Source organism: Globicephala melas, chromosome 2, assembly GCF_963455315.2.
Source record: "Globicephala melas chromosome 2, mGloMel1.2, whole genome shotgun sequence".
Lineage (NCBI taxonomy): Eukaryota > Metazoa > Chordata > Mammalia > Artiodactyla > Delphinidae > Globicephala > Globicephala melas.
In genome coordinates, this window is record NC_083315.2 from 18,584,672 (window position 1) to 18,608,657 (window position 23,986).

Below are 23,986 nucleotides of genomic sequence, written 5' to 3' on the forward strand. Positions count from 1 at the left end.
GCATGGTGACTATAGCTAACAATACTGTATTGTATATTTGAAAGTTGCTAAAAGAGTAGATCTTAAAAGTTCTCATCATAAGAACAAAAGGATGTGTAACTGCGTGAGGTGATAGATGTTAACTACACTTACGATGGCGATCATTTTGCAATATATACATACATCAGATCATTAGGTTGTATACTGAAAACTAATACATATTCTATATCAATTGTATCTCAATGTAAAAGAAAAGAAAATTATGCCAAAAATAAAATATTAATGTACAAAATATTTTATGTATAGAATTGTATATTTAAATTTTTCCATTTACTAGCAGTGAAACAGTAATTTTTTCACTTACAGGTACAGGAATAAGTTTTCTATTTATCAACTTACAGTAACAGAAATAGACTTTATGTAATGCTTTCTTTTATAATATACCAAGACTGTACTCACAACCTTCCTTATGAAGTTGGGGCTATCGTTACTCTGATTTTGCAAGTAAAGGCACCGAGGTTGAGTCACTTGCTCAGGGTCACAGAGCTAAGTGGTCAAGAAGCCTGGAAGTCTAACTCAGGAGCTGAGACTCAACCACCATGTTCTTCCTGTCTTTTGGCAAATGGTATGCAGTGTCAATATATGCATTCAATCAAAGCTGTAGACAAAACGATTTTTAGCTTGAAGGCTAGTTGGCCACAGTTTGTTTAAATGTGAACAAAATATGTGTTTTATCTTTCATGGGTTTTATATCGTTGGAATCTCAATTTCAGGAGAGTTTTTGTGGAACATCCATCATTGTGCCAGAACTAGAGGGAGCTCTTTATTTGAAAGAAGATGGGAAGAAATCCTGGAAAAGGCGCTATTTTCTTTTACGAGCTTCTGGAATTTATTATGTCCCCAAAGGAAAGACTAAGGTCAGAAAAAAAAGATATGCTTTTGCAAAAAGGCATTTCATGAAAGTGAAAGTAAAGAAATCCTCAGGTGGTAATTTAAATACATTCTACTTTGCTGTGAGATTCATGTTACTACAATGTTTATACAGATACATATCCTATTAGGATAGAATTACAGAAATCCTGAATCTTTCCACTGCTCTCTCTTGAAGGTGAAGAGTTTTATCTACTTTAAAGTCAGGTTTCAGAAATTATGACTGAAGCACTTTTTTAGAAATTAATTTGTTTCTTCACATATCGATCTTTGAGGACTTTTTTCCCCCCTTTTTACTCTATTGTTCTGTAGTCATTACAGTAAAACTTCTTTTATCTGGAATCATAGTGGTATTAGAAGTCTTGATAGAGTTTAATTTAGATTTTAGCTTTTATAACTTGAATAGTTAAATTGTTCTCTGAATTATATTATATGCATTTCCCTGCCTAATTTAGCAGAGTATCTTAGATATCATTTCACTTCTACTTGGTAATTTAGGATTATTGCCTCAAATCTACAAGCACATAGAAATTTGTCTTCCTTGAAATGTAGTTTTAACTCTCATTCTAACTCTTAGCTTTTTCTAAGACCTTTCTTAGAGGATGGCCATTTCCATCCTTTGCTCACCTTTGCAAGGTTGTAGTCTGTCTCTCTTTCTATATCTGGAGTAAGCCAAAGCGTCTTGCCTTCACTGCCAAATCCAGGGCACCCCCCAACGGCATATTTTCAAATTGCAAGCTGCTTCTAATAAGGCTTGACCCACATCCCTTGCAGGTGAAGTCATAGTGACTATCCAGGGCTATTCCCACTAGTTAGAAGACTGTCATCTCTGTGGAATGCAGGAGAGCATTATGGGAAATTCTTGGTCCAGAGCAGCTACCACTCCTATTTCGTTTCAGTCTTAGAATTCATACTTTTCCCATCTGTGCTATCTTCATTCCAGTCCCAAGCGTGGGGGGCATAACAGTTGACCCACAAATTATTTGTTTTATTTTAGAGATGTTATGTCTTTGGCATTTACATATAAGTGAGACATACAAGCCTATCAAAAACAACACACTTAGGGACGAAAATTAGAAGCATTCACATTGGAGTTGGACAGGCATCCTTTCTGTCTCTGCTGCCATTAACACTAATGGAGGAACTAGCCAGGAAGTCTAGAAAAAGAATAACAAGTATAATTACTGGAAAAGAAGAGGCAAAACTCTCTTTATTCACAGTCAACATGATTGTTACCAGACAATATAAGACACTCAACTGAAAAACTTAAGAGTTTGGTCCCAATGGACCAAATAAACTTACCAAATAAGAAATTGTTTTCCTTTATATAAACAATATGCAAATTAAATATGCTGCAAAAGATTCCATGCATTGCAAGAACAAAAAAATACAAAATACCTGACAATAAACTTAACAAGAAAGGTTCAAGATCTTACATGGCATAAAATAGAAAATTTAATAAAGGAAATGAGTTCGAACTGAATAAACAGAAATGTACAATGTTGCTAGATGAAAAGATATTAATTCTCCCCCCAATTTTTCTATATATTCAATTCCAATAAAAAAATTTCAATAGGATTCTTTTTACTTGAAGTTCAAAAACTGATTCTAAAATTCATCAGAAAGAGATGCGGTTCCAAAACAGACACACACAAAAATTTTAAAGAACATTATGGAAGAACCCCTCCTCCCAAATGTCAAAACATTAGACAAAAACAGTACAGGAAGAGAAAACAGATCAACAGAGAGCCATCTAAGAGAAATTCAAGTGAGCATTTTATAGCAGTGGGGAAAGAATGCGATACTCAACAAATAGCATTGAAATAATTGTATATCCATTAAAAAATATAGCTTCCTACCTCATACCATGTTCCAGATTAAATCTTACGTTGATTAAATGTATTTGGACAAAATTACAAAATAGGAGAAAATATATGGTCAATATTCTCATAATTTGGCAGTGGGGAAGCCTTCTTAAACAAGACTAAAAACTCAAAATTTTAACAAAGAAAATTGGCAGATTTGACTATATATAAAGTTGTGTTTAACTCCTTATGGCCAGAGATACCAAACAAGAAGTTAAAGACTAGCTCTAGAGTCAGAGAGTACATTTGCAGCGTGTATAACCTGGTATGAATATCCATAAAAAGACTTCAACAACTCATTAAGAAAAAGATAAACATACTCATAGAAAAACAGCAGTGCTTACTAAGTGAGAATTCACAGAAACAGAAATATCAGTAGCCAGTGAATAATTAAAAAGTTGCTCTATCTTATTAGTAATCGGGAAAATGTAAATAAGTGAAATTTCTCCTCCCGTGCGATTGATAACACTAACAATATTGATGATATGCAAATTTCATCAGGAGTGGGTAAGAAAAATGGGCACTCTTATGTACGGAAGTTTGTAATGTAAGCTGGTTACAGCCAACTTGGGGGACAGTTTAGCAAAATTTTTGCAAATATAATAGGGAATACCCCTTCCAAGGACAGCTCCATGTTTGGCAACCTACCCCACAGAAACATTTGCTCATATGCACAATATATTTTGTAATAGCAAAATATCGAAGTAACCACTAGTCATCTATAGTAGGATGGTGGAAGTAACCTCTAGTCATCTGTAATAGGATGGTGGAATAAATAGCTACATCTATACAGTGTAATGTTATGCAGCTATACAAAGAAAGTGATATATCCTTTCATATGTCCTAACATAGAAAGACCCCAAGATATATTGTTAAGAAAAAGAACAAAGTCATGGAAAAATATTGAGAGTAAAATCTCATTTATATTTTAATAATTGTATATATGTATGTGGGTATGTCTACACATACATAGGTATATAAATGTATCCCCAAAAACATTTGGAAGAATGTCTTCTCTGGAGAAGAGAATGAAATTAGAAAAAAAAAGAGTAATGAAGGAAAATTTTTGTTTTACTATATATAAAATAACTTATTTTTAAAATTATGATGAATATGTTTTATTTTTCTAATAAAAAAACTAAAACTTTGAAAATCAGAAGAAAATATCTTACAAGAAAAAAGCATACTACCATATATAAAGGAATAATTGTGCATTGAGATGTAGCAATTCTACCCTTTCTTTTTTTATTAACTCAGTAAAGAATTATAGAACGTGAGGGGGAAAAAGTAACAGAACAAATTTGTAATTGAAGTGTAACCAAATATGTAGATTAGAGGTTGATGTCTTCTCAATGCATTTTATATATGGAGGAGAGGGTTCTGTTTCCACAGCAACACCACCAGCTCTAAAGAGAAGGCATGAAAGGAATCTTTTCTCCTCAGGAAGAAGTGTATGAAGTGTGTGCGAATTTTCTGAGCATCAAATTTACCTCTCATTGTTCATCCTGAGGGGGGACTTCTTTCTAAATTCTCAGTCATGAAATCCATCAATGACTTAGAATGGCAAAAGACAAAATGAAATATTTGACGAGGTGCTCGGTCACCTTGTCTGAACCCCATCAGTAATGATTCCAGTCATCTCTGGGAGTCCCCGCGTAGGTGTTAGAACAGCAGTATAATCTTTTGCTCCACTTTTGGTCTGTGGCATGCTGTTTTGCCTGGATGTGCTCTTTCCTTCTTAAAATGTAGGCTTGGCTTTTAGAAAGCTATACGTGGTAGGTGCTTATATAAATTACCTGAAATTCTGTATTTTCCTACTAAAATGTAACGCCTCGTTGTGCCATGAAGAACGACCTTAGAAAAATATTACTTGTCAGCTAGGTTGAGGTTATTTTTTCCTTCTCTTTCAGACATCTCGAGATCTGGCATGTTTTATACAGTTTGAAAATGTCAACATTTACTATGGGATTCAGTGTAAAATGAAATACAAAGCACCCACTGACTACTGCTTTGTTTTAAAGGTAGGTTTAAGAAGTCCTTACTTTAGATCTGTAAGCAATTTAAGGTAATGTTTCCTTTTAAGAAGAAAAATGTTAAATGTTATACAGTTAACTACAAGTATAACATAATAAGCTTTTTATTGTAAACCAAAATAGGAAAGGGGGAAACATTTCTACCAACTCAGATCATTTCTCCAAAGCCTGTTATTTGAGTCTCAAACTTTCAAGTCAATCTGTCTGGATTTCTTCCTCACTTTATGAAAAAGAGAACTCTATATTTTGAACAAATTTTAGTTACGATTTTATTGACAAGACAATCAGTCTTTTAGTTCTTTATTTATCAGACTCTTATTCCATTGTAAGACATCTTTAGAAATTAGGAAGTTGACAAGATTTTCTAGAAAAATATAGAAAATACAAAAAATAGGAAAATATATCTTTTTCTAAAAATAGCATTACTGGGTCTTGAAACTTTTTAAGGTCCATATTATCAAAAGGCAATATGTAAAAAAAAAAAAAAGGCAATATGTATTGTCAGGTGTCTGGTAAGGTTGACATTAGCACCATATTTTGGAAGGTTGGGCAAAAGTAACTTTTTTTTTTTTTTTTTTTTGGTACGCGGGCCTCTCACCGCTGTGGCCCCTCCCGCCGCGGAGCACAGGCTCCGGACGCGCAGGCCCAGCGGCCACGGCTCGCGGGACCCTCCCGGACCAGGGCACGAACCCGCGTCCCCTGCATCGGTAGACGGACCCCCAACCACTGCGCCACCAGGGAAGCCCCAAAAGTAACTTTTATCTGCCAGCTGTAACGACTGACCCCTAGAAATGAACTCAGGGAATTTATGCAGCTGTTCTGGCCACGCCATTTTCTCCGACCTCACAGATTCCTTTCCCTTCACAGCCTCACACCAGAGAGCAGGGGTTAGCACATTCCACTTGGCCCCGGTGCAGGGCTGTGTACAGAATTTTTTTTCCCTACAAATATACTTCATTTTTTATTATTTTTTAACTGAAGTATAGTTGCTGTGCAATGGTATATAAGTTACAGGTGTACAATATAGCGATTCACAATTTTTAAAGGTTATGCTCCATTTATAGTTATTATAAAATACTGGCTATATTCCCTGTGTTATACAGTATATCTTTGTAGCTTATTTTATACCTAATGGTTTTTACCTCTTAATCCCCAACCCCAATATTGCCCCTCCCTGAAATCCCCTAGAATTTCTCCTTTCTGAATCGGGGTTCCTCTGTTTCCTTCTGGGTTAGAAGTCTATGGAACAGGTGTTAACGAGACCAGGTTCCTGGTGAGGCACCTTTGTACGTCCGTCACCCATCCACCCCCAGGAAGACCCCATTACCATGTTTCTGGAAACGTCCAAAGCTGGACTCTGTGTGTGCATATGTGCTCCTGGCAAAGCTGTCACCTCTACCGAGGAAGTGGGCCAGTCTATACCATAGTTTTACATCATTTTCACAAATTAAGGACAGTGCTTACATTTACATTGGTAGCGAACGTATTCTTTATCAAGAACCCTGTCACTGGAGATGATCATGAACCCACTCCATCATTTCAGAGGTGCCCACACTCGTGTGCCACTGTCACACGCCTGTTACTCCAGGAGTTGGGTATCGCCTTGACCCAACCATTCTCAAAACCCTGATGGGGCACAGACAGCCTGGGCATCCCCTTCTACTGCTCCCATTTGTCTTTTAAAAATGCAGCAGTTTGGGGCTTCCCTGGTGGCGCAGTGGTTGAGAGTCCGCCTACCGATGCAGGGGACATGGGTTCGTGCCCCAGTCTGGGAAGATCCCACATGCCGCGGAGCGGCTGGGCCCGTAAGCCATGGCCGCTGAGCCTGTGTGTCCGGAGCCTGTGCTCCGCAACGGGAGAGGCCACAGCAGTGAGAGGCCCGTGTAGAGCAAAAAATAAATAAATAAATAAAATGCAGCAGTTTGAAGGAAATGCCATTTCTTTTCTTTTTTAATTAAACTTTATTTTGAGAATTGTATATCCATATGCAATTGTAAGAAATACTACAAAGAGGTCCCATGTGCCATTTACCCAGTTTCTTCCAATGGTAACATCTGGCAAAACCGTGGTACCATGTCATAACCAGGATATTAACATTGGTCCAGTCAAGATTCAGAGCATTCCCATCACCACAAGGTACCCTCCTTTATAACTACACCCACTTCGCTCCTATTCCCATCCCCATCTTACCCACTGGCCACCACTAAGCTATTCTTCATTTCTATGCCTTTGTCAGAAAATGACATTTCTTAATGAACAAAAAGCACACGAGAAATGTTTCATGTGTAATGCAATGATTTAAGCACTTTCCATATATTAACTCACTTAATCCCTTTATCAGCCTTATGAGGAAGCCTTATCAGCCTTCTCCCTAGTTTGTAGATGTGGAACCTGGGCACAGAGACTCCCGATCAGGAAGTTGCTGAGCCAGGATGAGAAGCCGGGTGGTGGCCCAGAGGCCATTCTCTCGGACAGTGTTTGCTAGGACACAGAATCTCTTCTCTGCCTCCCCCCAGCCCAAGCCGCCCTTGAACTTTGTCTTCATTGTGTTTCTGTCTGCCCCCATGGCCCTTGTTTGCAATCCTGAGACTCTGAGAAATTACCAAAATGGAGGCCCTCCTTTGCACATGGGCATGCACTGCACCTCTGCGGCACTGCCCACATCTCTTAGGTAGGGAGAAGGTTTTAGAGAGAGGTTCTGAAATGCTGGTCAATAAACTGGCTGCATCAGAGTCAGGGGAGGCTGGTTAGAAATACAGTTTCCAGGGCCGGGACCCACTGAATCAAACCATTTAAGGCTGGGGCCCAGGAATCTTAGTTTTTCCTCAGCGCAGTCAAGTTTTGCACTCAGAGGATCAGAATGTGTTCTAACTCTAAGCGTCAACAGTCAGGGCTTACCAGCTGGTGACGAAATCCACTTCAGAGTGGACAGATAGAATGAACGTTGTCAGAAGGGGGCAAGGGCCCAAACCCATGGCCAGGGTCCAGAGGCTGGAGGAGGGATTTCCAGCAAGAGAAAGAAGAGCTCTCAGACGCAGAGGTTCCCAGGCTGAGGATTTAGACCCAGTGAGCAGGGTGGGAATGCGGTTTCTGGTGCTGACTCAGAAGCTTGGAACTAGGTCCCAGAATCATGGGCTGATCTGGGACACAGGTCACCCTGGGCTGCACTGAGCGTGGCAACGCTGAGACCGAGGGCAGGGCCTCCCAGATGGGAGAGACGGCTCAGAGGTGAAAAAAAAGCAGGCCCGATGATCCAAGAACAAACATGAATCAGGACAAACAACCCAAGGGGAACACACGTTTCCCTTTCCTCAGAATGATCAGTTCTGTTCTCAAGCCAGTTTCCTTACGGGCAATCACCCTGCTTAATTTGCTCTTAGGCATGCTTCTCAGTGCCTTCCCGAAATATTAGGAATTTCTATTCATTTGCTGAGTAAAAGTGTCTGTCATCGTTTGGAGAACCTAATTTGTTTATGAACATTTTGGTCATTTATGTGCCTTTCTGTCCACCGTGGGGAAAAAAATTCTTGACATGCAAATATTTCATGAGGGTGAGCAGATTTAAAGAATTCAAAGAATGTGCACATACATTGCAAAAGGAGTTGGAGATTATGGCAAAGTATGTTAAGAGATCGTGTGATTCCACAGACATGCAAGGGCTGAGTAGTTCAGCCCGGGAGTTTCTTACTCAGGATAAACTCACGGACTATCACAGTCCGTGGTGGGGCGCTGTCGGGAAGATGGGAATTTGAGTCCTGGCCTTGTCACCTGGCGCATTGTCGGGACTCTCTAAGCTTCATTGCCCTCTGCTACAAAGCGGAAATAAGAACCCTTCCTGGGGACTTCCCTGGTGGTCCAGTGGTTAAGACTCCTTGCTTCCACTGCATGGAGCACGGGTTCGATCTCCCTGGTCGGGGAACTAAGATCCCACGTGCCGCGTGGCACGGCCAAAAAGATAAATAAACAATTTTTTTTTAAGAAAGAACACTTCCCGTGCAGATGAAACAATATATGCCCATAAGACCATCAGTGCAATGTCGAGAGACACAGCCAGCAAGCAAGAACTGGGAGGCATTCTTACTGCACTCTAGAAGCAATTAAATATTTCTATTGACCAGTGGTTGTCACACTTCAGAGTGCCTGGGACTCACCAGGAGAGCTGTTAAAACACAGGTGGCTGGGCCCCCAGAGTTTCTGATTCTGTGGGTCTGGGATCAGGCCCTGGAATTTGCACTTCCATGAAGTTCCCAGGTGATGTTGATGGCCCAGGGGCCACACTCTGAGAAGGCAGTAGAGACATCACCTGTCCTTTAAGAGGTTGAGCAGTATGGTCAGTAATACAGCAATAACTTTGTATGGTGACAGATGGTTACTAGACGTACCCTGGTGATCATTTCATAATGTAGGCAAGTGTCACATCACTAGGTAGTACACCTGAAACTAACGTAATATTGTACAGCAACTACATTTCAATTTTTAAAAATTAATAAGTAAATTAAGAATTTTTTTAAGAGGCTGACCATACTCACAAAAAAAGATACCAGAGGCTGTCCATACTCACAAGAAAGGACTTGGTACTCCAGAATCATTTCTGCCCTTGTGCTTGCTCTTTGATGCACACTCCCCTTTCCTGTGAAGTTGCTCCTTTGTGAATTTGTTCTCACTGCATTCTGAGGTGAGGTATGATGGGGCAGTGGAAGTGACCATCCTCCAGGAGGAATTATGTCTCTATTGAGCTCCGTTGAGAGGTGGTGAGGGGTCATGGGAAGAGTTCTGGACTTCTGCTCCATCACTCACCTATTCCCTACCCTTACTCTGCTACATTTTCTTCACAGTCTGAAATTACATTACTTAGTGTTTTGTATTTTTATTGGCTTTCTCCCCTAGTAGAATATAAATGCCTAATCAAGTATGAGCTCACCTTAACCTGATTACATCTGCAACAATCCTGTTTTCAAATAAGGTCACATTCACACAGACACCTAAACAGAGGGTTAGGACTTCAACATGTCTTTGGAGGGGACACAATGAAACCCATAATACCCACCTACTTTTCCAAGCTAGAAATAGAGAAAGCATCCTTGAAGTCCCTCCTCTCCCCTCTGTTGTCCAGTCCCTCAAGTTCTGGTTTCTATGAGAGATGGCTCGCATGCAGCCCTCTCTGTCTGTCTTCCTCCTCACTCCACGGCCCCAGCCACCACTGCTGCCTGGATGCCCTGCTGTTCCAAAGGTCTGATGGCCCCACTGCCTAGAGGACAACGTCCAGATGCTATTTTGACACAAGGCCCTTGACTCCACTTCCTCTCCAGCTTCTTTTCTGCCTCTTCTTTCCATGGCTCCCAGGTCCTGGCCACACAGAATTTCTGCATGTTCCTCAAATGTATTATAACATTCTGTCACTTTGTCCAAAGAGCCTTTCTCTGGTTTCCAACTTTTACTACGAACTTTACCATGTCATAGAGTGATCATACATTTGTTTACATATGTCTCCCCCAGGGACATCCCAGCCGCCACTTCCTAAGTACAGTGTGAGCCTTTCTTTCTCATCTCTGTCTACCTAGGGATTGGTATATTTCTGAGCACCCCAGAGGTATCTGTTGAATGCACAGGCCCTTGGTTCTTGTTATGCTTCTGCCACTCCCTTTGACCTTGGATAAATGGCTTAACTTCTCTGGTCTCCCACTGGTAAGTTTAGAGGATCTGTAAGATCCCTTTGAACAACCATCTGCAGTTGCCCTGACCTTTGTGTGCTGCCTGGCACATCCTGCAGGAGCTTCTCTTTCTGTGGTCAGGAGCAACCAATGGTGGAAGAGTCTAACCAGTGGCACAGAGCCAGCATTTTTCCTTAAACGTCTTTGCAAATATTTTTTCAGCGAAAAGCTCAAGGGAGTAAACCCCTTGGCAAGGTCCTAAGACACGACAGAAGAATGAGCACAGGAACTTCCTGTATGATGTCCTGGGAGCCTAGAAGGTTCCTGCCTTCACGAGGGAGCCAGAAAGGAGCCCACTAGGCAGCTCATCTTAGAATCATAAAGCCTGAGGATCACGAGAGACCTTCAGGGTCATCTGATGCTTAATTCTTCTGTATACAGTCTTAGTACACATGTGACATAAGGAAGTTGGTGAGACGCACCCCACTAATGTTGGAGAAAATGAACCAAAGTCTATACTTTGATCTCCTGATCATAGGAGGAGCCATAGTTAGAACTCAAGGTCAAGATTTCTTGCCTCTCTTTTGTGCTCAACAGCCATTATGCTTAAGGGAATGACTATATTTTAGTCTATTTAGATGAAGTATATACTTAAGAAATTGTTGATTGTGCTGTTTAAGTGGATCCCTCTACCTAGACAGTTGCTTTCATTGCCAGCACAATACAGTTTAAGTCTGCTCCTGGGAACCTGGCTTTCCCATGACATGACATGCACCAAAAAACAAACCAAAGAAATTTTAATATATCAAGCCAAAGGTAACAAGATCAACTTTTAAAATTCCTCCAGAAACAAAACAAAACAAAACAACAGCTGCTTTCTAAGAACTATAGGCATCAAATTGCTGGAGAGACCCATGTTTTGCCCCTCTTACAAGACAGTCAGAACAGGAATGCCATTGGAAGTTAGGGAGCTGTTTCTGGTGCTGAAAGACAAGGATGTTCTGTATGACCAAGGACCCGTGACTCTCCTTCCCCTTCGTGCCTGCCCATCACTGTTCTCTTTGATCAGGAGCTCCTGGAAGGCCTGGATGACCCCTAGTGCAGCACCTAGCTCGTTGCCACTTAAGATTAGACAGAAATATTCCTTCTCTGCACCATCCATCTGGAGGCCAAAATGGCCCATTTGGGTAAGAGATGACAGAAGATGGGGTGAAACCCTGAATCCCTGGTAGCAGAAGTAACCCTAGGACTGATGGGGAGTCACAAAAGCATTAATCCCTTGACATAAGAATTACATCAGGTAAGTTCCTTTATCTGATAAATGGAGAAATGATTTGGACTTCTTGTAGGGTTAGAAACGTGATAAATGTGAAGGCTTTCAAGCATTCAAAAAGCAGGAATGAAAATGATTATTGATAATATAGTAAAAAATGCTTGTGATAAATCATGTCACTGCTTTCTGAAATTCTTTCCAAATTTAGCTTCTGTAAAAAAAATATACTCCTGTTCCTAATTCTAAAATTGCTACCGGTAATTTTGGCCACCTTCTCAGGAAATCTCATACACTGTGAGAATTTTTAAATGTTTTTGAAAGGTGCTAATAAGTGAAGAGCTTATAAACGGTCTTTGAAATGGCTTTTTCTAGCATCCCCAAATTCAGAAGGAGTCCCAGTATATCAAGTATCTCTGCTGTGATGACGCAAGAATGCTAAATCAGTGGGTTACGGGAATCAGGATCGCCAAGGTGAGAGAGCGTTCGGACTCACCCTATCTTTGCTGACCAGCCTCCTGACCTGGGTCCAGTCTTTGTGCTACTGAGAAACAGCTGATCCATTCTTACTGAGTCAATGCTATTAAGGGGTCAATGCCATAGATATTACCTTATTTGCCCATTGGTTTTTTTAAGTAAATGAGAGTGGTTGATACATGGACCTCTCCCATGACCTGGGAGTCAGGGATTTACTTTCACGTGAGACATCTCAGCTATTGATGTATGGAGAGCTTTGCAAGTGTCGTGTGTAATTAAGAAACACGAGATACAATCTGCAGTAGAATTACATAAAGATATATGTCATCACAGTGCGTGGCTAAAGCTCTCCTCTAATGGGGAGGTGAAGGAATTACCTGACTCTGCTAATCTGGAAAATTATTTAACATATGAAAACATGATTTGTGGATTTTTTTCACTGAAATACGTCGACTAAAAAAATCTCAGGAAAGGAATAAAAAGAGTAGTGATGAAGTCCTTTTTTCCCTGAATTTGCAGTTTGCAGTTGAGTGCAGAATTCGGGATTACTCTCTTGCTTCTTTTGTGTTCTCTCCCTAGTATGGAAAGACGCTCTATGATAGCTATCAACGTGCCATGGCCAGGGCAGGGCTTGCCTCTCGGTGGACCAACCTGGGCACTGTCAACGCAGCCCCACCAGCCCCGTCTTCTACAGGTACCTTGCAGAGGGGAGAGTCTGACACCTGTTCAAAGCTCAGAGGTCGTGTTCAAACTTATCTAATGTATTTCATAGAAACAGAACTTTGTAGACACTGTACAGAATACATTCCCTCCTGATGGTCAAATTTAAGATCCCGCCCCCCCACACACACACACTTGTATCTATTTCTTTATAAGTGACCTTTAGCAAAGCTCTGACCCTTTTTTCATGATATGCCTGTGGACAAGATGGTGATCACCAGCTTAGGGTGAGCTTGTAGGGAGCTATGTCTCATCACAGTATAGATGTGATGTTTGTCCGAGGCTCCATTAGTGCCCAGCAGGCTGCTTGCACCAACAGTGAGATCATTCCTTGGTGTTTTGCCATGATGTTCATGGCTAGAGCCCCGTACCCAATTCTGGACATCACATTTTTTTTGTTGTTTTTTTTGGTTTGTTTTTTTTTTTTGCGGTACACGGGCCTCTCACTGTTGTGGCCTCTCCCGTTGCGGAGCACAGGCTCCGGACGCGCAGGCTCAGCGGCCATGGCTCACGGGCACAGCCGCTTCGCCGCATGTGGGATCTTCCCGGACCGGGGCACGAACCCGTGTCCCCTGCATTGGCAAGCGGACTCTCAACCACTGCACCACCAGGGAAGCCCTGGACATCACATTTTAATGGTAATATAACAGCTACTGGTTTATATTTTTAAGAAGGAGGGCAAGACATTGAGGGATGGAGTAGGTACTATGCATTGCTTTATATACACATTATTTCTTGTCCTTACAACCACCCTGCAAGGTATACATTATTATCCTCACTCCACAGTTGAGAGAACTGAAGCTTGGAGAAGTTGGTATGTAGTACTTCTCAGTGGTTGAGCTGTGATTCAAACACATTGTCTTTATGATACATAATGGTTGGAAGAACTTGAACCATTGTGGCCAGTGATTTCATCAATTGTACCTCTTAATGAAACCCCAATAAAAACTCTAGACACCAAGGCTTGGGGGAGCTTCCTGGTTGGTGAACATTCAAGGAACCAGGTGGGTTACATGCCTTGACTCCACAGAGAAGGGGGTCCACGTCCAGGACCCACCCAGACCTCGCCCTGTGGGCGTCCGTTATAATAAAACTGTAATGGGTGAGTGTAGAGCTTTCCTGAGTTCTACAAGTCATTGTGTTGAATTATTGAACCTGAGGGGTCGTGGGAACCTCTCAGTTTATAAAGGGCTGGTCAGAAGTGGCGGTTAGCTGGCATTGAAGTGGAGGCAGCCTTGTGAAGGTTGTACCTTACACCTGTAGAGTCTGGTGCCAACTCCAGGAGGTGTCAACTGAATTACAGTCCACCCACTTGGGTGGAAACAGAACCCACATCTTGCCAGGACCTTAGCTCTACCAGTTATGTGTGTGTGTCAGAGGTCATTGGGGATTTGGGGGTGCTGTGAGATGCTATTTTGATAGGGCACCACTGAGCCCACATCCAGACACAGGCATCCCTCCCATGAAGTTCCCAAGAGAAAGATATAGACACAGGAACCGTGGCAAATTAGAATTCCATGTTTGATCAGCTGGGCTAGTGTTCATAACTCCCAATTCAAGGCTACCTGTTAGAACAAGCTAGAGCATGTGGTTTAAACTCAAAGCTTGAAATGGGCATCTCTCTCATCTAAGTTTCAGCCCTAGCCAGAGGTGACTATAACACCAGGGACTTAAAGAAAAATAGGAAGAAAAGGGAGCGAGAGAGGAGGGAGGGGAAAAGGAAGGAAGGAAGGAAGCAGAATGACTGGGCTGGCTCTCAACCCACAGGACTCTGCCCACCGTTAACCTAGTATATAGGAAATCTGGAGGTTGAGAAAAGGAGAGGGTAGGAGGAGTGAGGCTTCTCCAGCGTGGGGAGAGGGATTGGGACATCCTTTCCTCCTAGAGGGCTCGGCATAGGGTAGACACTGAGTCCATCACAGATCTGTCGACATCAACCACAACCGGGCCCTTAATACTGCCTGTGGCTCTTACTGTGTTTCTCTAGACCAATGGTTCTCGACCGAGGGAGATTTTGACCCCCAGGGAAGACTTGGCAATGTCTGAAAACATGTTTGGTTGTCATGCTTTGGGGGGTGCTTGTGTCATCTAATGGGTAGAGGCTAGGGACGCTTCCTGTCCTGCAATGCACAGGACAGCCCTGAACAACAAAGAATTTGCCAGTCCCAGATGTCAGTAATGTTGAGAAGACCTATCCCAGTCAGTGTAATCTCCTAGCTTCTCTAATTGTTTCAGACATTCTTCACTCTCCTCAGATTTCCAATCTCCAGCCCCTTTACTCTCAGCAAAAAAAAAAAGAACCATCAACTTTCTACCACCAAACCCAGTGACTTACCTGCATCTACACCCATCCTAGCCCATGTCTATTGTGTTACCTCCTAACAAGGGCCAATTCTTCCATGCATGCTCTCGTCCCCTATTCTTGCCCCAACTGGAGTCCTGCAGCGCAACTCTGATGCTGCCCCTGGAGTTAGCTCAGACCCCAAAAGGGCACAGTCCTAATAAGGCTGCCCTTCCTTCAGATGCCAGCCACACTTCAGGGGTCCCCAGGCCACCCAAACTTTTGACCTACCGGCCACAAATCTGGGGGTTTCCCAGAACCCCCTTAGGTTCAACAGTTCAACTCACAAAACTTGGGAGAGTGCTATCCTTATTGTTACAATGTTATTATAAAGTATACACTGGGACTTCCCTGGTGGCGCAGTGGTTAAGAATCCGCCTGCCAATGCAGGGCACACGGGTTCGGTGGGGAACCTCTGGTACGGGAGGATCCCACATGCCGTGGAGCAGCTAAGGCCGTGTGCCACAACTACTGAGCCCGCCTACTGCAATTACTGAAACCCGCTCACCTAGAAGCCCATGCTCCACAACAAGAGAAGCCACCACAGTGAGAAGCCCATGCATCACAATGAAGAGTAGCCCCCGCTCACTGCAGCTAGACCACACGCAGCAATGAAGACCCAACGCAACCAAACAATAAAGAAAGAAAGAAACATTTTTAAAAATTAAAAAAGTAAGTAAAGGATACACATCAGGACCAGCCAAACGAAAGATGAATAAGGTGAGGTCTAGGAGGGTCCCAGATGAAGAGCTGTGTCCTCTGGAATCAGGGTGCATCACCCTTCCGGCACATGGATGTATTCACCACCAGGAAAGCACCACTGTCCAGATATTTTATTGGGATTTCACTTCCTTGACATGATTGATCAAATCATTGACCACGTGACTGAACTCAATTTCTAGCCCCCGTTCTCTACTCTGCCGATGTCAGGCTGGCCCAAAGCCTCAACCGTCTAATCAGTCGGTTGGTCTTCTGGTGACCAGCACCCATCCTGATGCACCTTGTTTGCATGAACTCAGATGTGTTGCTAGGGGCTGAATAACAAAGACACTCTGATAGCTTGGAAAATACCAAGTTCTGTGCCAGGAACCCAGGACAAAGACCAGAGAGATGCATGGTTATGCCATTCTCTTCTACTTTCTCTTCTGCTCTATTGTTTTCTTCTCATCAATATTGCTCCCTTCTTCAAAGAAACAAAATCAAATTAAAAACCCTCCTACAACTCCAAATCCCCCTCCAGCTAGTGCCCCATCTGACAAGCAACTATTCTAAAAGGTGGGCCATATTTGCTGTCTCCATTTTTCTACTTCCTTTTCACTCTTCAACCCATTTCAGTCAGGCTTCTTTCTGCCTCTACTACCTGGTGGAAAATGCTCTTGCTAATCTCACCAGCGGCCTCTGTGTTGCTAAATCAAACTACTGTAAACCCCTCTTTTTAGTCCACCTTTCAGCAACTCCAACAGAACGGACCACTCCTCCTTGAACCAATCTCCTCTCTCGGCTTTCCAGATATCACACACTCCAAGTCCCCCACCCCGCCCCCCAACTTCTCTGACCACTCTTTTTTAACCTCCTGTAGTAACTCTTCTTCTACCCCACCTTAAACTACCCAAGACCCATCAAGATCCTAACCCTATCCTCATTTTACACTATCTCCCTAAGTGATCTAATCCACCCCCAGCACTGTGTATGAGCTGACCACCTATAGCTATGTAAATCCAATCCAGGCTTCTCTGTTGACCTTCAAACCCGTGTTTCCAACTGTCTGCTCATTGGCTTCACGTGGATCCTTCCCAGACACCTCAAACTCAACATCTGCAAAACTGAGCTCATCCTCTTACCCTCCAGACTTGCCCCCCCATTGTTGTTCTCTGTTTCCATAAATAACATCATCATCTGCCCAATTGCTCCTGCAGAAAACATGCAAGAAAACTCACCTCTAAATCCAGTCACTTCTAAATCCTGCTGACTCTACCTTCTGAATATTGGGCAAATCTGTCCATGCCTGTTTGTCTCCACTGCCATCAAATCCTAGCCACCATGTTCATTTGGCCCCATGGGGTGGTGCTTCAGCCCTTCAGATGCTTTCCACTGCTCTCAGATTAAGTCCCCAGTCCTTAGCAAGGCCACCAAAAGCTGCATGAAATGAGCCTCGCCCATTTCACCTGCCTCTTTCCCCACCCCTGTCTTCCTGTTCCTGCCACAGAGCCCATCTGCTTTTCCCACTTTTTCAAAGCCCCAAGCACCATCCTTTTTCAAGGACTTCTCAGATGCTCTTCCTCTGTTTATGATGCTCTTTGTTTGTTTTGTTTTGTTTTTTCTTTTCGGTACGCGGGCCTCTCACTGTTGTGGCCTCTCCCGTTGTGGAGCACAGGCTCCGGACGCGCAGGCTCAGCAGCCGTGGCTCACGGGCCCAGCCGCGCCGCGGCATGTGGGATCTTCCCGGACCGGGGCACGAACCCGTATCTCTTGCATCGGCAGGCGGACTCTCAACCACTGCGCCACCAGGGAAGCCCTATGATGCTCTTTGATTTCATGTGGCTAATTCCTGCCCAGCCTCAGATCTCAAATGAATTGTCTTTGGTAGGCCAGTCATAATTAATAATCTGTGTGATTATTAGTTTAGTATCTGTTCCCTCCTCCAGGCACTGAAGGAAATCATAAGGTCAGGGACTGTTTCTGTCTGGTACATCATAGTTTTCCCAGCACGGACCGCAGTGCTGGGCAGATAACAGGCACTCGGCTAGAATTCGAAGATGGTTGGGACGACAAATGGAAAAATGAATTAATACCTGGTAGGGTTTCTCTGAGGGTGAAGTAATGTGAACAGCCTTAATACTAAATGCAAAATGCATGTTCATTCCGTTTCTCCTAAATGAATTGCTTAAATCCAATTTTTGAAGAACACCATTGCAGCAGTCAGATGAGATGTCCATTGATCAAAAAGGAGGATCTTTCCCACGATGGAATATCTGTTAGTAGATAGTAAATTAACCCATCTTGGTTCTGCTGTAGAGTCTTATTTATCAAAATTAAGCCCTGCAGCCCTACAGAGGACAAAAGTGCTGAGATCTTAAAATAAACCATACTGAGAGCATCCCTGCTTATTAGTAAATGCTTCCATTTGAGCATCTAAGGGGAAAAACGTCCTCAATGTAAACTTTCAGTTTATGCCTTAGAATGTATTGCCATGAGCACCTGCTGGGTGGGATTTTAAGCTCTAAAGTATATTAGTGACCAGCTCGGAAGGAACTGAAGATGATGAGCTTAGAAGGAAGGGAAGCCACTTTCAAATAGAACATGAAGTTCATTCTTCTCAGTTATACACATAACGTACGCGATGACCGTGATCACATCTTAGCAACAAAGACCCGCTTGAAATGACGCCATCTTTTAAAATTCAGTTCTTCTCGTATATTATTATCCAAGCCTCTCTCTTCGCCTAAACTCATCACACAAAATCACTAGGGCTCCTTGGAAGGTGTTTAAGGGACCCATGTCCATCCAGGAGCCCAGGACAAATCAAACCATACGTTCCTTGCAACAGCCCTCTTCCCTCCGCCGCCAAAATTAAGGTAAATGTCAAGAATAGTGTTGAAAAAACAAATGTTCCTTGGGATCAGAGGAGTTACTGGCTGATGGGCTCACTTGAACCTCGGGCTCTTTGGGGCACTAGTCAGGGAGCCTCCTTCATCACCCCAACAACTGTTTTCTGAGTCATTGGCTTGCAGAGTGGGGGTCACCCACAGAGGACAGATTTCCTGGACCTTGGACCCACGAGAGACAGATCAGAACAAGAACTGCAGCCGGGGAGACCTTGCACGGGCACTAACTCTCCCTGGGCAGGACCTGCTATAAAACCATCTGATAGAGCCTGGAGAGAGTCAACCCCAAGCCCCGTCAGTCTGATGCCTCCTCCGCTTCAACTTTTCACCTGGAATCCCTTTCCTCTCCTGCCCTCTCCCTCTTCACGTGGTTGGCCCAGAGTCCTGGAGAGGCAGGGCCAAGTGGTGCAGGGTCACTGGCTGGGAGTCAAACTGCAGATGATTTGTGTGCCTCTGCTGTGATTACCCAATTGAAAATCCCGAGGCATCGTTCTACATCCAGAGTGTTTAGCAACAAGTAATGTATTCTCCATAAATGGCAGGGTTTTTTCTTTTATATTAGGAAACAGCCGTGGAGGCTTTTTTTTAGTACTTATTAAATGATTTTATGACTTCAGCCACTATTTTTCATCAGGACTCTTTCGTGGCAATTGGCAGAAATCCAACTCAATCTAGTTTAAGCAACAAAAACCAAGGGGGAGAGATTTATTATGGCACAAAACTAGGAAATCCAGAGGTAGGCTGCTTTCAGGCACAGCGGGATCCAGGGGGTTAAGCGAAGTCATCAAGATACTGTTTCTTTCTTGGGCAGTGTCCCCATGAGGTGGCAAGGACTGCCACTGGCTCTCTAGGCTAACATTTTTCACACAGCTGGAAATCTTAGTACAAAGAGAAAGCCCCGCTTCTGAAAACACCCTGGAAGGGCTCCATTGCATGCTTATACCTAAATCACGTAGCCGCACTGAAGAGGATGCCAGTACAAGTGGTAGGATCGGTCCTTTACAAACCACATGGGTGAAGAAGGGGATGAGGGATCTGTCCCCTCCTGGGAATGCACTTGAGTTCTGTAGAACATATGTTTAATAAACTTCCCACCCCTAATTCCTTTGAGGTCTGCCAGAGAGACGTGGCAGCAGGAGGAGTGGTGTTGCCGCTTGACAGCTGGGACGTTAATACTGTGACCCCAGGACAACCTAGATCTGAAATCGGTGGCACCTACAGGATATACGAGTTATGTGGGTACCCATGGGTTGTCTCAGGATGGGGCAGAGAACCCACAGAAAAGATTAGACTTCTTGGTAAAGGGAGGACAGCAGCTTGGAGCATCTGAGAGATTGCTATAGACGTGACTTCTTTTGTTCCCACAGACTGGCAAAGACCTAGACATCCTGGTTACATAGCAATGTGCACTATGTTGTTGAGAAATCAGACTGTGTGTGTTTGGGCAAAAGAAGCAAAAAATATATATATTGATAATTTGTGCCCTTTAAAGGAATTTCCCCTAACTGTCTTCAGTATTCAGCTTTGGTTTCTGTTTATACAAAGGTGTTTCCATTACCTGTAAAGAAAGATTTTGAATATGCATACAAAGAGGGAAGAGGGGAAAGAGAAGAGACCAAAGGAAATGAGGAGATTAAGCACTTTGGAATCTAAGGGGTTTAAATCTCTCAGGGGTGGCATGGGATGGGACACAAGGCCTTATGAAAAACTCTTAAATTTAAACATCCTAAGACCTTAAGAAGTTTAAACCTGTTACTTTCCGCCCTCCAGAGCAAAGATGTGGCTAATCAGAGAGAGACATTAAATAGTCATAGAGATAATCTTGTGTTTACGTGGCACAGGGTGTTAAGTTCTGACAGCACCGAGCAGATGTGCCGAGGAGGGCAGCTCTGAACAAGGACATGGCTGCTCTTGCTGAATGAGGAGCGTGCATTTTACAGCAACAAACCTTACAGCAGAACAAGTTGGTATAGCCTGTTCCAGCCTTTTGATTGTATAAATGGACATGAACATATTTTTATTCTGAAATAATTTCAAACTGACAGAAAAGTTGCAAGAATAATGCAAAGAATTTCCATAGACTCTTGACCCAGAGCACCGATACTGAGTATTTGTCACATTTGCTGTATCATCCCCCTCTCCCTATCCCACCCCCTATATGTTGTCCCTAGACCTTTTTTTTTTGGAGCCTCTTGAGAGTAGATTGACTATATTGTGTCCCTTTGTCCCTTAAATCTTCCCTTTGTATTTCCTAAAACCACAAAAAAAGGCTATTCCCTTACTAACCACAGTACAGTTATCAAATTCAGGAAATTTAACATTTCATGTTGATAGAGTATATTTATGTAAACCGCAGCCCATATCCCAGTTTTGCCAGTCGTCGCAATGATGCCTTTACAGCAATGCTCTTTCCTGGCACTGGTTCCGTCCAGATTTGGAGTTTGCATTTAGGCATCATGCCTCTTTCATCCCCTTTCCTCTGGAACATTTCCTCAGCCTTTCTTTGTCTATCAAGACATTAACATTTTTTAAAGAATACAGGCCATTTATTTTATAGAATGTCCCTCAGTTTGGATGTGTCTGATATTTCCTCGTAACTCATCTCAGGTAATGTGTTTGGGGCAGGACTAAGCTGCCGTGTCCTTCTCGGCGTATCCTAGTCGGAGGCGTATGGTGTCTGTTGCCCCTCATTGGAAACATTCATTCTGACCACTTGGCTAACGTGCTGTCCGATTTCTCTCCTGTGCAGTTATTTCATGTTGTACTTAATAATTCGTACAGAGATACTTTGAGATAGTGAAAGTATCTGATTCCTCATCAGACCTTCCCTTCTTCCCTGTCTCCTGAAGTACTTAATGACCTTCTCTGAGTTGTTGCATAGAGTTTTGGGTTTTTCAAAATATTTGGAAAATATTTAGAGAAGCAAGCACACAGTCATTTCATAAATATTTGGCAGAACAGCTGGTACTGAGCAGCGCTGAGGCAACCTCGGAATCCCTCAGGGAGGAGACCTCAGGTCGGGGTCTGGGAGGCAGTTCAGTCATGGGAGGAGCAGGCTCAGTGTGTGGAGAGCTGGCTGTCCTCCCCCCGGGATGCCCTCTCCGGAGCCAGAGACGACAACACACAGCTGCTTCTCTCTGACTCTCAAAACTGTGAAACCTCAGCTAGGCACACTTTTGTGCAAAAGGACAAATAAAAAGGCAGGAGGGCTTCCCTGGTGGTGCAGTGGTTGAGAGTCCGCCTGCCGATGCAGGGGACACGGGTTCGTGCCCTGGTCCGGGAGGATCCCACATGCCGCGGAGCGGCTGGGCCCGTGAGCCATGGCCGCTGAGCCTGCGTGTCCGGAGCCTGTGCTCTGCAACGGGAGAGGCCACAACAGTGAGAGGCCTGCGTACCGCAAAAAAAAAAAAAAAAGGCAGGAAAAGAAGCACATATCAGGACTTCCTGGGGAAAAAAAAATCTAATTTCAGGATATAGTGGGGGTTTGTATATTTTGCCCAATCCCCTCTGTCCACCTTTTTTTTTAGAAAAAATAAATTTATTTATTTTTGGCTGCCTTGGGTCTTCGTTGCTGCGCGCGGGCTTTCTCTAGTTGCGGCGAGTGGGGGCCACTCTTCGTTGCAGTGCGCAGGCTTCTCATTGCGGTGGCTTCTCTTGTTGCGGAGCACGGGCTCTAGGCGCGCGGGCTTCAGTAGTTGTGGCATGTGGGCTCTAGAGCGCAGGCTCAGTAGTTGTGGCACATGGGCTTAGTTGCTCCGCGGCATGTAGGATCTTCCCGGACCAGGGCTCAAACTCTTGTCCCCTGCATTGGCAGGTGGATTCCTGACCACTGCGCCACTGGGGAAGTCCTGGCTACTGTTCTTGTGCTCAAAGTATTTTTTGTTGAGGATAACGTTCAAAAGTTGTTCCTGTACATAGCATGGTATGAACCCAGATACATCCATTTCAGAAAAATCTTCAACAACAATTCTTTTAAAAAGGAGGTTTTCAAGGTTCATTTTCCAGTCACGAAAAAGTTTTTAAAAGCAGAACATACTGTTCTCTAGAACCCCAGTTAATCCAGATTTTGTTGCTTGTATAAAGTATTCATTTCTCTGAATGTTTTGCTGAATTTCATGAAGTATTGTCGTAGAACCTCAGGTTTTTTCAAAAGCCCTGTGTACCTGTGAATCCTTTTGCTTTGGAGACATAAAACTGCTTTGTCTTTTCAGGTTAACTCTGAAGGATGTTGAAAATACTTTGCCCACTCTTTTTTTATTGAAGTATAGTTGATTTACAATATTGTATTAGTTTCAGGTGTACAGCAAAGGGATTCGGGGTTTTTTTTTTTGGATTATTTTCCAGTATACGTTATTACAAGACATTGAGTATAGTTCCCTGTGTTACACAGTAACTCCTTGTTGCTCACCTGTTTTATATACAGTAGTTTGTACCTGTTAATCCCATACTCCTAATTTTCCCTCCCACCTTTGCCCACTCTTCTTGTCTCTCTTCCTCCCCTTTAGGAGTTAAAACAGGCACCACCCAGGCCAATGGTCAGATCCCCCAGGCAGCACATTCTATGAGTACTGTTCTCGGAGAAGCCCAGAGACATGTTGAAACAACTAAGGTAAGACCCACTTCTATCACACTGTCACCTGTAAGCCCATATTCTAAACCATTAGCAGTATTCTAATTGTTCTTTTAAAAAGAGAGAATAGAGTTCCAACAATTCAAAAGTCACTGTAATTTCATTTAGATAATTGCTTCTTTTATATATATATTTTTATCTTAAAGTTACATAGGCTAGGATGGAAAATTAAAACCAACTATCACAGCTTCGGGAAAATGTAAGAATTTTTTTTAATGCTGAGGATTGGTAACTATTTTTAGTTTAGCTACATTTATTTTGACTGAAGCAATTTTGTTTGTTTGTTTGTTTAGTCAAGTGGTTTTAGCACTCTCTGAAAGTGGCATCTGCATTTTAAGCCCTTGGGATTTTTACTTATTTTTTCTGAATAAATTAGAGCAACATGTTAGTCAGAAGCCCTTTGTTAAATGCTATCTGGACCCCAAACCAGATTAGAAGAGTACTGACAGGGTCCCACTATAAAATATTCATTATTGTATTTTTCT

General features: G+C 43.0%; 1 protein-coding gene across 2 annotated transcripts in view; it reads left to right on the top strand.

Annotated features, from left to right (window-relative positions):
• The window catches only part of APBB1IP (amyloid beta precursor protein binding family B member 1 interacting protein), a 103,132-nt gene that overhangs the window by 77,305 nt on the left and 1,841 nt on the right, over positions 1-23,986 (top strand). For both annotated transcript variants that reach the window (XM_030837022.2, XM_060293200.1), the window contains 5 exons: positions 753-896; positions 4,685-4,795; positions 12,104-12,202; positions 12,785-12,899; positions 23,377-23,480. In XM_030837022.2, the coding sequence (XP_030692882.1) occupies positions 753-896; positions 4,685-4,795; positions 12,104-12,202; positions 12,785-12,899; positions 23,377-23,480 (573 nt within the window). The remainder of the gene's footprint in view (positions 1-752; positions 897-4,684; positions 4,796-12,103; positions 12,203-12,784; positions 12,900-23,376; positions 23,481-23,986) is intronic.